This window comes from Seriola lalandi, unplaced genomic scaffold (assembly GCF_002814215.2).
Source record: "Seriola lalandi dorsalis isolate HSWRI2012SDOR001 ecotype SW California unplaced genomic scaffold, Sedor1 jcf7180002054630, whole genome shotgun sequence".
NCBI lineage: Eukaryota > Metazoa > Chordata > Actinopteri > Carangiformes > Carangidae > Seriola > Seriola lalandi.
This window is the reverse complement of record NW_019525183.1, coordinates 926,294-939,435: the sequence shown is the minus strand read 5'-3', so window position 1 is coordinate 939,435 and position 13,142 is coordinate 926,294. Positions and strand designations below refer to the sequence as shown.

General features: G+C 41.1%; 1 protein-coding gene across 3 annotated transcripts in view; it reads left to right on the top strand.

Moving 5' to 3' along the window:
• LOC111665283 (protein FAM184A-like) overlaps positions 1–13,142 on the top strand; it is a 43,773-nt gene that overhangs the window by 826 nt on the left and 29,805 nt on the right. For 2 of the 3 annotated variants that reach the window (XM_087177708.1, XM_023420221.2), the window contains exons 2-5: positions 9,138–9,215; positions 10,723–10,857; positions 11,119–11,217; positions 12,486–12,692. In XM_087177708.1, coding sequence (XP_087033834.1) covers positions 9,138–9,215; positions 10,723–10,857; positions 11,119–11,217; positions 12,486–12,692 — 519 coding nt within the window. The remainder of the gene's footprint in view (positions 1–9,137; positions 9,216–10,722; positions 10,858–11,118; positions 11,218–12,485; positions 12,693–13,142) is intronic. The other variant, XM_087177707.1, reaches the window with a different exon arrangement.

Here is a 13,142-nt window from a genome sequence, read left to right as displayed (position 1 = left end):
TACACTGATAGCTGAAGAGGTTTCCAAATGCCAAGAGGAATGTGATGCTGTGAATTTACTCTATTATTTAATCTGTGCATGTGTGTTTTTTTTTTGTCATGGTGGGGCTGCCATTGCCACCAAGGGCTGGGGAAGTTATGTAATCTTGGAGGGATGCAGGGGTTTGGCAGGGCTGCTTCTTTCTTTGTAGTCCACCTGAAACCAGTGTAGCATGCAGGGATACTATGTGTCGTTTCATTGGTGGAAGATTTAAGGTGGCAGCTACGTTTTCAGCATCTAGGCTTTTGTCTCAGTGGATGGGTGGATAAAATGTAAATAAAACAGTTTGTTCAACCATTCAGTACATGGGGAGACGGAGGCAGGGGTAAAGGACAGAAAATTTTACATAACAGGCATGGTGATACTATTCCAAGGCAGAATTAGGCACTGTGTACAGTCAGATAAGCTGGACAAATATCCACAGAATTGCAAATAGATTGAAAATGTGGGTATGCAGGATTAAATTGTGTTTCAGTGCTTGATTAAAATGATTCGCAGTGGTGGAGAGATTGGCAGGACAACAGTGGTGGAATTAAGGTCCACAAATAACAGATTTAACTCTTTGAAGTCAGTCCCGGGAATGTGTTTGGATCCAAGCTGGGTCTCCTCATGTTTACCAAAGACATGTAGGTTAGGTGAGCTGCAAATTGCCTGCACTGGTGTGAATAACACTGTGTTTGTCTGTCTCTGTGTGTTACACCTGATAACCTGTTCCAGGATATGTCTTGCCCAGTGCATGCTGGGAGAGGATCCATGGATGGATGGAAGGAGGCCACAATCAATACACGTAAACACAAGATTCAACTCACTTATCACTAATTACAAATTACAAATGGACTGACAGGTCTTTAGAGAGTGTGACGTGAATAGTATCAACCTGTAGCGTATGGTTGGTACAGGTTGTTAGTGGAAGCTCAAACATCCTCTGGTACTGTTTTATATCATTGTAGACTGAGTATATTTGAGTTCTGAACTGGTCATTTAATTGATAATGAAAGTGTAGTAGTGCAGACAATGTAGTGTAAAAGGTACAGTGGGGGTCAAGGTCAGGTCCCTGTCTTAGGAAGTCACAGACATCCCTGCTCTAGAAAATGCACTTAAAATGGATTTCTCAAGTTATTTCAGGAATAACATTGTATATTACTGCATTTCTGCTGTTGTATTCTCAAACCTCCTTAACGGCAAAGAGCACTTGCTGGTTTTCTGTGTCCAGCTGTCTTTGCTTTTTAAAAATTGAAAGTGTTATGGCAGATTTATGCCTCTTGGTTTTGCTTCTGTCTCAGTATCTGCAGGCTACCGCTATTTGTTTACTAGTCAGGCTCAGCATGGTGCATTGTTACTCCTCTGTGGAAAACATTTTCTTTTCAAATGAGTGAATCAGATATCGCCGCACTATGTTTGGGTGATGATTCTTGCATGAACTAAATCCAGGTTCTCTGTGAAGCTGCAGTCACTCCACCTCTGTGAACAGTGATGTGCGAGCATTTCTTTCAATTTCGCACTGTGCGCTCCGTTGTTGAAGTCATGCAGGTGTCTCATTGTTTCCTTCAATACCTGTAATGCAGCAGGGCTTTCAGGTAAAACAGGAAAGTAGGACATTTTCTAGTTGTGGGAACCTTTCTTGTTTTGGAGACTTTCAGAAGAAGCCCTTAAAAGCACGTTACACATTAGAGATAACGAAAATCAAACGCTTCAAAATTAAAATGGATGGTGGGCAGAAGTTACTATTCCAATACTATTCCAACTATTTAAAGATTGTTTTACTTAATTTGTCCATAACATGCCCAAAAAAGGTGAAATGCCCATTGCAGTTTCCCAGAAGCAATAATGATGTCTTCATATCACTTGTTCTGTCCAAACCAACATCCAAAACCCAAAGATGTGCAGTTTACTGTCATATAAGACAAAGAAAATCAGCAAATCTTCGCAATGAATAAAATGGAATCAGAGAATGTTTGACATTTTAGCTTGAAAATTACTTGAACAACGATCCAAAGGAATTTTCTGCTTAACTAATTGATTGATTAACGAATGGTTACAACTGAACAAAAAGCGTTTTAACCCATACTCCCAAGAGAAACTAGAGGCGCCTGTTTTATTCATACCAGTAGAATATAATTAAAGGGCTGAGTTTCAAAGCTTTTATTTCTCTGCTGCATCTAAATGACAAAGAAACTTGATGAGGTACTTGTCCTTGGTCTATGATCAGACATACTTATCGTCATGGTGATACAGTAGACTGCTCTGTTCTGATCACATGTGATCTGTTGAGTAGTCTGTAGCAGCGATTTAAATAAGACACCCTGGGTTTCGCCTTTCATACGGTTACATCATGTTGAAGAGTCAATGCAGTGCTGGTTCAATAGCACAAAACATATTCTAAATATATTAAAACTAAGAGAAAAATATAACTTCTTCAGAGCTGCCGTCATCCCCGAGGAGAGATGGAGCAATTCCTCATCTTGACACCTGGCTGTTCCTGTGTAAGGGCCTTGAGTCATCTCCTCAGCTATTTTACACTCACCTGGTGGAGCTATTGTTTGTTGAAGAGCACATCAGATGGAGGAGAAGAAAGTACTCAAATCTGGAGCTTGCCCTACATGTTGACTGACTTCCCAGGTCAGCTTGAATGCCTGGCTGTAGTTATTGTAGTGGCTTCACAGCTGGACTGCAATGGTGAAACACTGACAAGAGGTCAAAAGGTCACTCAAAAGATCATAGAATTGATTTCTGCCTCTTAAGTTTCCACTGTGTGCACGGCATGGCCATCACACTCCTGAATAAATGATGAGAAAGTATTGAAAATGTCAATGAGGATGACATAACTGACAGCACACATTATCAGGATGATTTAGTACTATCAAAAGGAATAGGTAAGTCTTTTAAGAGTTGATTTGTTAGTCTGCATCCCTTGGGAGAAGACTAAAAGAGCTTGCAGCAGTGCAACAACAACACCAGCACATACAGGAAGGAAAAAACAGAGCGCTGTTGTGTAACAGTATTTGCCTAATAACCTTCCATTAAACCAATTTGAGAGCAGCAAATATTAGATTTGAACTCTGAGACATCAGTATGTCCCTGAGTAGACCGTGGGTGCTACCCAGCGGGTCTTGCCCGGCTTGTGGACCCTTACATCTCCGAAAATGTCAGAGCACTCTTTAAAGGTTTATGAGAACACAAATACACACACGAACACAGATTGAGGCCTTAAAGTCTGTGCTGTTGAGTGTAATGCAGCGTATAAATATCAGTTTCCTTTTGTGCATTCAGTATGAAGAGAGAGTAGATCCAGTGTTTCCAGAGCAAAGTGGAACAAAAAGATGTTTTGCTTTAACTTTGTGACCTGCTCTTATCTGAATATCACAGAAAACTATATTTTCTCTTCAGCGTGCCTTCGTTCTTGCCTGCTGTGTCTGTGACTCAGTCGTGATGTCGTGTGGTGATGCTCAGGGCGGAAAGTGTGTGTGCTGAGTGTCCTTGGAGCATCGGAGCAGCACAAGAACGAAAGAAGGAACAGATGCAAAGTGCTTTCACACCATGACAGGGAGGACAAAGAAAACACACTATGTGCTTCAGCTAATTGGTAACAGAGTGTGTGTTGCCACTTCATGTCGTGTCTGGTGAAGGAAAACTGTGGACTAAAAACTCACATGTCGTGGGATCCTGTTAAGAATACAGCACCTCGGAGAATCAGGCTTTCATTAATCCTTTAATTAGTGAATATGATGCTAATCCTCTGAAAATGATGAGAGCAGAGCAATGGAGTTTTGTTAGAGACAAATATGGGAGTTGTTCTTCTCCAGACATTAGCGACCTTTATTCTGTGGTTCAGTCAATAGTGATCAACTGTAGAAATGTCCTTTAGCCTCAGAGTCGCCCTATTGTCATTTCCACCATTGGTTCTCCTTCGCTCTGCGCTGAGCAGCTCTATATTTGACACTGTCGTTATAAAAGGCCTCTGATTATAAACCTGGCTGATAACTGATGACATTTTAATGTTACCCAGCCATTTGTCCACTTCTGTAATGATAGATATAGTGGAGTTTGATTGATTATACAGCACATGTAGGATCGATCAGTGCTCCGCCGGTTCGGAGGAACTGAAGTTGAATTATCTCTAATGATACCTTTTAATGAGATTCGTCGGGTGTGTTTTAGTGAACCATAATGATCTAAATTTTCCTTCACTCTGACAGGAATAAAATGATGCAATAAACTTAATCTTTCTTATATATTTTTTATATTCTGGTAAAAAAAAATCATCATTTAAAAGATTAATTTAAGCAATTTTGAAGAAAAGCTTCATTCTGGTGACTAGTTTTGCCTGATATCATAATTCTGAATGTTGATATTAAGACAACAGTGGTCCATTTTAACATATATGATTATACAGCTGCATCTGCTTTGCTTGGGACTGTCACTGTCAATTTAAAAGGAGAAAACTAAAATAGAATGCATTAAAACTAAAGCTTGGGGAAAAAAGGACTCCACTGCATAGCTTTGGATAAGAATACACAAGAATAATTATACCATAAAACATATTGTAACAGCATGTTTGAACAGACCATAAATGGTTGAAGAGAAGAAAATCGTTTTTTAAATGAAACTCACTGAAATCATTTTTATGTGAGGTAACATGAGGCCAAGGCTGCAGACCTCAGTGACGCACAGCAAAGTCACAGAGTTTTATGATATTGACAAAGAGACCATATATAACATTAATCACCTCATTTTCAGCGTCCAATCTGTTTATTCAGGTCAGTATTGGCGCTGATCTTTGTCCAAGAGGCTTAGAGAAGGCATTATTCATTATTTATCATCATTCACACAACCACAGGAGGTAGTTTTTCTGTGCTCGCCTCCTGAAGCTTCTGTGGGTCGGTTGAAAAGAAGCAGCTTGTGGAGCTGGTATATTTACGAGGAAGCACAAGGTAATTTTCCCTCCACACAAGCTGATAGAAAGACATGAGTAGCAGCAGGGACCGTGCTGCACAAAAGGAGGATTCAGGATATCTTACTGCTGTTTTTTTCCAGCACCGAATGACTGAACTCTGTAGCTGCAGGCGGTTGTGTCGCCTTTAGGCTTGGTTTGATCGGAGCCTCGGGCCTGAAAACTACCTGTGAAAACCTCCCACATGCAAAGAAGAGGGAGGAGAGAGAGAAGCTGCTACCTGCTGTCACTCCTCTCGATTTTCTTTTATTGTAGAACTTGCCATATACAGGCATGGGCATGTGCACGCACTACTTCACTTTCATGTGTTTGCTCATGGGTTAAGAGATGAATTGATAAAAACGAGAGGAAGATTACACGGAAAACAAATGTTGTGGCACATGCTCAGTATAAAGAAATCTATGTATATTGTTGATGTATTTACCTGTGTGTATTGTGCCATATGCATCATTGCTGGATGCTCTCAGTTCTCTGCTGCTGAGAATGTTAATCGGCTTGTCATGGCCCGTCAGGCTGCACCTGTCTGTTTGACAGATGCCAATAAAGTCTGTAAAAACAGATTCAGCTCCAGCGCAGTGGAAGCAATGGATTTCACACCATGTTTACATCTTTACACACTGAAATCAACTCGCGTTTAAAGTTTAATGTGCTCATTAATGTCACACTCTGCTTCCATGCAGTCGTCTACAACAGCTAAACTGTCTTTGCTCAACCCTTCAGATGACAATGTGCATAAAGTTGTGGATTTAAGTTGTAAACGTGGTTATTGAAATCTCAAAAAAATCAAAATAATAATAGGTTTTCAGGGCTTCTTTTAGCATATCATTAATGTCAGGGTTTATACGCCTTGGAGACCATGGGACATTGAAACTCTCAAATCTGAAAACCATCAGATCCCAGGATGAAAATCAGAATCGGCTGAGCTTCAGACTGTAAAATAAACACACAGTCAAATTGTATCATGTCTGTCAAATCAGATGTAGGAGCGGCGAATGGGAAAATATCCCAATTATAATTGAAATAACAACCCCATACACAGTATCTTTGTAACTTGGCAGTGAAGTGTTGATTAGTGCTGTCGCTTTTCCTCCGTACAGCCTGTAATCATGAGCGTGGACTGTAATGTGTGAACTATGAACTAGACCATATCTGACCCTTAATTCATTCGGATCAGTTTAAATGCAGCTCACACAGCCCACTGCTCGACTGCGTTTGTGGACCATTTGTGGCGCCTCTGTTCCCTCAGTGATTATGTTGATGTTTCTGCGCAGCAGCATTTTGCATTGACCTATTCTTTTTTTGCAATTTACATTTACACATTTTTAAAGGGCAAAAAGCAACATCACCTTTATCCACAATGTTTCCATCTGCTCCATCATATTTGAGAAGCTGGAACAGAAGACCATTTGACATGTTTTGCTCCATAAATGACTGAAACGGTTTATTGATCATCAGAAATGTTAATTCTATTTTCTCCCAGCTTCAGTAACTGATTAACTGACTAATTATTTCAGCACTACTCTGAAAGAACATGTGTCTTTGAGGGTTGTGATATTCAGGTCCTTCAAAACTGTGTGAGAACTGTTGAATTGATTGATAAGTCCAAACCTGCAACAACAGATAAATATGTTATTGCCGAATGTATTCTGTAACAGAACCATTTTTGTGAAAGATTGTTTATGAGAAACAAGCTTTCATGTTGGGCTGCAGACGCAAGTAGTGATGCAAGGTATCTTTATTCCTGGGAGATGGAGAGACAAAGAAGAAAGGGGAGAGGAGAGAGAGAAGAAGATAAAGAACAAAAAGAGGGAGAGATAAAAGGATGAGAGCAAAGGCAGAGGAGAGTGAGAGAGAGAGAGATGAAAAGCAGAAGGCATGCCAGTGTCATTAAAATAATCATGTATAATTAAAGTAACATTTCCATGGCTGACTTACTGCTGGGAATCAAAGGCTCGCACTCGAACCCACCTTTCTCCGACTTCTTTCAAACGCCGACATGCTGTCGAGGTAACAGCAGTGACGCAGTGGTTAATACACCCATGGTCTCTGTTATGTTGCAACACTTTCACTGCTATGTTCAAATTACAGGATATCAGACAGCACTCAATAGCAGGGTGAATTAACTTTTGGTTTTTTCGTAGTCTTTTGCTTTTTGAGGATCAACTTAACCGTGACCTCAGAATCTGTGCTGCAATAGCAAACTATCTTTAGTGTTTTGAGCTCTGATAGGTCGATTGACTTGTGATCCTTGATAGGGCGGCTTCTACATGTAACAGTGACCGAACACCTCTTTCCAACAATGGATCTGATGTAACTTTATAAATCAGACAGTGTGATAATAACACCCACTTTGCACACTGATTAGCCCAGTGTGCGGAGGTGTTTAAGTGGGCAGCGATGAGAGAACCACCTGAAAGTTTGCACCTTTATCCACATTTGTATATTTATGGGAGAACAAACGGCAGAGGAAGCTGTTGTACCATCGCTGGCTCTGTTTCCATCACAGTTACTTTTGTAGTTTGTTCATTTCTGGCAAGACTCAGTTTGTAAAAGTTTACAGCCTGACATTTAGGAGGCAGCCCAAGATGTTTCCAAATATCACTGTAATATACTACAATATGACAATTGTCTGCAAAATAACACATGAAATGATCAAACTGATGCTCAAACTGAAAATTCGGATAACAGAAGTGTACACCATGCACCAAGACACAGTCTGCCTGGAAGCTGGGACACAAAAATACTGAATTATCATATCATACATATCAGAAATGTTCATCAACAGACATAAACATGTTGAGATTAAGACAAAGAGTCTGAAGCAGGAAGCTGAAGAGGTGATGAGGAGGAGCATGAGTTGGCCAAACAGATGTCGGAGCACTGTGGAGTTCCCTGAAATTAGATGAAGAGGCATCTATGCAAAGTCAAGTGTTTCACATCGTGTCACCTAAAATGCCAAAATGCCATGAAATTTTCTCACTAGGTAAATGTTATTCTTATTACAGCCGTGGTTTATGTGCAGTATTTCCTGCCAAGTCAAGTACAGCGAAACTTTCAATAACCAGAAAATTCACTGCTGTGATTATTACCTGGATGTTGAACCAAGTGGTCTTTAAATGTCAGTCGTAATTAAATGACTGTGTCGATATGCCCTATGGTGGATAATTACCATGTATCTGCCCATTACATGCTGTATGTATGTATGTATGCAAACTTTTCACCTCACCTGTAAGTGGAAAAAAATGTGGAGCTTCTGGCTCTGATGCCGGCAGGGTGGTAATTTAGCTGACCATGACTGAATATTAGCTGCTCACTGGGGACTTCAATTTGCTGCAGCTGATTTTTTTTTTTTCTTTTTTTTTTTAAAGCTCCAACGTATCATTTACCTCCAGCACTTACATAAAACTTACTCATAATCCCGGGAGAGAGAGCAAGCATGACTGACAAGGTGAGATTCACTTAGGTTGGTGTGTGGAGGAGCCACAGGCAGCAGAGGGCTTACAGGTGACCACTGAGAGCCATGTGGGACTGAAAGTAAATTTTTGTGTTGACTGAGACACGACAGAAGATGAAACTTGACGGAGGAAACAGACACAAACACCTGGCTGTGTAGGACACTACAGAGAAGTGCTATGCTATGCAGGATGGATGAAGATCTTTTTATTGGCGGAGGTGCTTTTGTCTTTTTTGTTGCATAATTTATGTTAGGTGTGCGCTGCTTGGCTTTCTCTCTATCATCTTTGCCGTCAACTGTTGTCTTTGCTTATGATGTAATCCTGGATCAGTTTGTCAAGTCAGGCTTTTCACAGATATCCCTACTTTTCTTAGCTTCCTTTAGAGTATAAACACCTGTTGCTAAAGAAACAGATTGTTGAGACTGACACAAAACAGTCTGGAAAAAGGAGGTGAATATATTTTAGAGCAGCTGCTATGAATACACAACTCTGTCTGTGGATAATGTCGTTTTTAATCAGAGTCCAAATCTATTTCTCTACTTTCCTGAAGTTATTGGTATTGATTCTGTTGTTGAATGCATCTCAGAGCTGTACTGTTCATTGTAGAGCTATTGATCTCATATCGAAACAGTTAATAAGAGCGTCTTTTTCCCCGTCTTCAGCCTGCTGTCTAATTCTCTTCCTGTCTCCAGGTAATTTATGCCCTCAACACCAAGAACGACGAACATGAAGAAGAAATCGAGTCTCTGAAAGAAGCCCACGAGGACGAGGTACGGACATCACAAAGCACCAAACATCGATTATATAAAGCACAGGAGCAGATGAATAAGGTCACTATCTATCATCTTTACAAATTGAAAAGGTCCTCTCACTAGATACAAATGAGTTGTCATGAGATAGAAGATACATTTTAGTGTTAAACTGCTGCAACGTGCACAGGGCATATTCACACAAACTTCTCATATTCATGCTGCTTGTCTGTTTCTCTTTTCACTCTCGGCTGTTCAAAAAATCAAGTGATTCCATTTAGGCAGAGTTAAGAAGACTTAATGTCTTACAAGCATCTGTTACCTGCAACAGTTTGCAGGTGTGAAGCCCTTCGCTTTCAGCAGATTAACTCCCTTTGCTGCAGTCTGAAAGTGGCAGGTACAGAGGGCTGCCAAGTGAAAGGAAACCCGGCATAAAGTGTGTTAGTAAGGCTCCAGATCAGCTTCGGTGCTTCTTTGCATAGCTTGTCAAGGTTTTTAGATTCTGTGCTGGAGGGATGAGCACCGTTCTTCCCAAAGATGTTCCCCTCATTTGGTGTTTTGAAGATGCCGGTGGAGGGGAACGCTTCACTCCAAAATCTCCCAAAGGTGTCAATTAGGGTTGAATCTAGAGACCGTGAAGGCCGTATCATATGACTCGCATCATTTTCCTACCCGTCAAACCCCCACACCAGTGGTTGCTTGTACCCCGTATAGAGGCACCTGCAATCGATATGTTTCTCATTTGTTCAGCGTTTTCCTTTCATCTGTCACCTGTATGTATATGCTCCATCTCCAGAGTGATGCACAATACCAAAGTGTTTCATATTACTGCTTATTACCTTGAATAACCACCACATGGCTGCTGCTATGCACAAGATCCCACAGCAGCTAATTTGACTTGGAGAAGCTTCTCCTGCTTGTCCACTTCATTCACTCTAGTGTGAGTGCATCATGGCAGAGAGAGCGGTTTATTTGAGGAGGATCAGACGATTCAGTGTAATTGGTCTTGATGGGAACCAGTCAACAACGGACCCACCCACCAATACTGCAATTACATGCTCTTAATGCCTTTAATCTAATGTACAGTAGAATAAATCTCTTCTGAGATTAAAACCTGTGATGAGTTCGTTTAAGGATAAGACCGAAGCCGATGTGAATCCGGTTTAAATGTTGTTAATTTCATTGATATTGCTTTCAGAGAGAAGCTTTAGTGTACCGTGGTCTAAGTTGTTGATTAAATTAGTGTTGCTTTCAAGTGTTAAATTTTCAAAGTGGGACTCCTCTCCCCTGCCAAGAAACATTTCTTGGAGGCAGCAGTGTTTTGCTGGCTCCTAGTTTTATTTATTTCCACATTTTTTTCCCTTTAGCTCTTATTTCCACCTACTCTGTGTGTAGGTTTTCACAAACCTCTACATGTTGCAGCGGAGCACTACTTTTTATAATGTGTGACATAAAAAAAATATTCGAGTTTGAAATCATTTCTGCAGCATTCAGGATGTTGCCTGTTTTGCTTTGCTCTCCCGCTCAGGTCCAACACATTGTGACGGAAACTAGGGACAAGATCATGCAGTACAAGAGCAAGATGGCGGACGAGGCGGACCTGAGGCGGCGGCTGGCCAGTCTGGAAGAATCTGTTGAACTCCACGAACACATGAAAAGACAGGTCATTCACTGCTGCTGGGCACCACGGGGCTTCATTTAGTTCAGCTGTGTTTAGTGAGGCTTTGTTTGTTTTAAACACATTTTCTTTCTTACGTCTTCATGTTATTTTGCGTCACAGTTCCGCAGCAGCCTTTCATGAAGCATCTAATAATCTTGTGATATAATATATATATATACATACAAATAATTATATGAAATTTCAGTGTTTTAATATGATGTAAAATCATGTAGTTCAGTTGCTGTAATATTTTCTTCCTGTCAGGCTTTAGCAGAGTTTGAGATGTACAGACAGAGAATGGAGGACTCCCAGCTCTGCACTGAGGCACAACACACACAGAGAGTGGTTTCTATGAGCAGAGAGGTAAGGCTTTACTTACAACCACACACACACACACACACACACACACACACACACACACACACACACACACACACACACATATATAATCACATGACCCCATGGACCCAATTTAATTCTGATAAAACATGATCATCAACTCTAACAATAGGCAGGGCAAAAATATCAGGCTTCTACTAGTAATAAAATAAAATGGAGCTTTGTCTCCAGAGTGGGTACTTGTATTGCATTGTTATTCGTTGTTTGTATCCAGCACTGTGGATGTCCACATGACCACTCTGACATATTGTACCGTTTATAAGTGCCACTAGCCAGTAGAGCAGCGAAACCCAACAGTGTCACGTCGCTCAGAAACAGGAGAGGTGCACCGTCAACCAGATTCCTCTTTTGTATGACCCTTGCTTCCGTGACAACAGGTAAACACACACATTAAGCTTTGCTGCTTTGCACAGAGTTGCCTCAACTGTTGGAGAAAGCTGCGGGTTGCTTATTTGCACCATGTTCGCCCGGCGGAGTGAAGGTGTTCACTCCCTCTTAACACAGTAAGATGTCTCCGATCAAACAGCTATGTCGTAATCCAATAAAGACCGTTTGCAGATGTTATATAAAGTTACAATCAAATTTAATCTAATGTCATGAAATATATCATGTTTTATCATGCCATGCCATGTCACATACCATATCATACCATGACACACTGTCATATTCGCCTGCTTCTGTGGAGTCTGATGGCAGTGGGCATAAATGAAAACCTAAGGTCTAATTAGCTGGGATGAACTGGTGGCTGACTGAGCTCAGTTCATCATCACTTCCCTCCTATGTTGGGATTGGTCTGTGTCAGCGTTGGTCTTAGTCCCTCGTCTTCCTCACTGCCACTGCCTTCATACTGTCTAGTCCCGGCTTGACTAAAGAGACAGCCTCTTTACCAACCTGAGCAAGTCTGCTAGCATCACGTAACATCACATCTCACGCTGCATTTTTATATATATTTTTTCAACCCGTCTGCCAGATTATTTGATGCAACAGCAAACACGGACAAGTTGCTGCCGTTCGCACATGTAGAGGCGTAGAGAAGCTGCAAGTATTTGTTTTGAGAGAAACCAATATACGTATCCTGACAGCATGAGGTAGAAGTACTTTCTTTTCTTAATTGTTACAGAGGGATTTCGAAGAGATGCTGTGAGCATTTAGCCCGGCACAGGTAGAGATTAGCTTGGCAATGACATATGAACGGTTCAAACAGAATAGAAAATGTTTCGTGGTTTCACTAGGTGGAGGAGATGCGTCGGGATTTTGAGGAGAAGCTGCGGGCGTTCAGCCAGGCTCAGGCCCAGTTTGAGGCGGAAAAGCGGCGAGCGCTGGAGGAGCTGAGGTCCACCCACCGGCAGGAGGTGGAGGAACTCCTCAACAACCAGCAGAACCAGAGCGCCACCTCCACTGAAGACCAGGAGAAACTGGCTGAGCTCCATAGACAAGAGGTGGGCTAAGAGTGAGAGAGACAGGAAGATAGATGTGCCTTTTGGAAGGTTAACATTTTTGGATTGAAGCAAGTTTATACAGCAAGTTACTTGATGGGGTAATTGCTGTTTCGGAGGCTTACTAAGTTTTCAGTTTTTGGCATGAAAACTGAAACAAGTAGGGTTGTTCTGGTGGCGCACTTGGCTTTTGATTATAATATAATTGCCTTGGACCTTTGTTGCATGTCATCCCCTTATTTTCCTCCCATTTTTCCTTTTCTCTCAACTATTTACTGTCCAATATAACTGATTTACCAAAAGCTAATCTTAAAAAAAAAAAATAAGATGTTAAATGTGCTCAGTGTTTTACTTAAAATTCAGAATATGTTTTGGCAGGTTTTGGATGTCATGAGCAACATTCAAATCTGAGAAAAAAGAAAACCCCATAAAGACTCACTTTCCATTTATCCA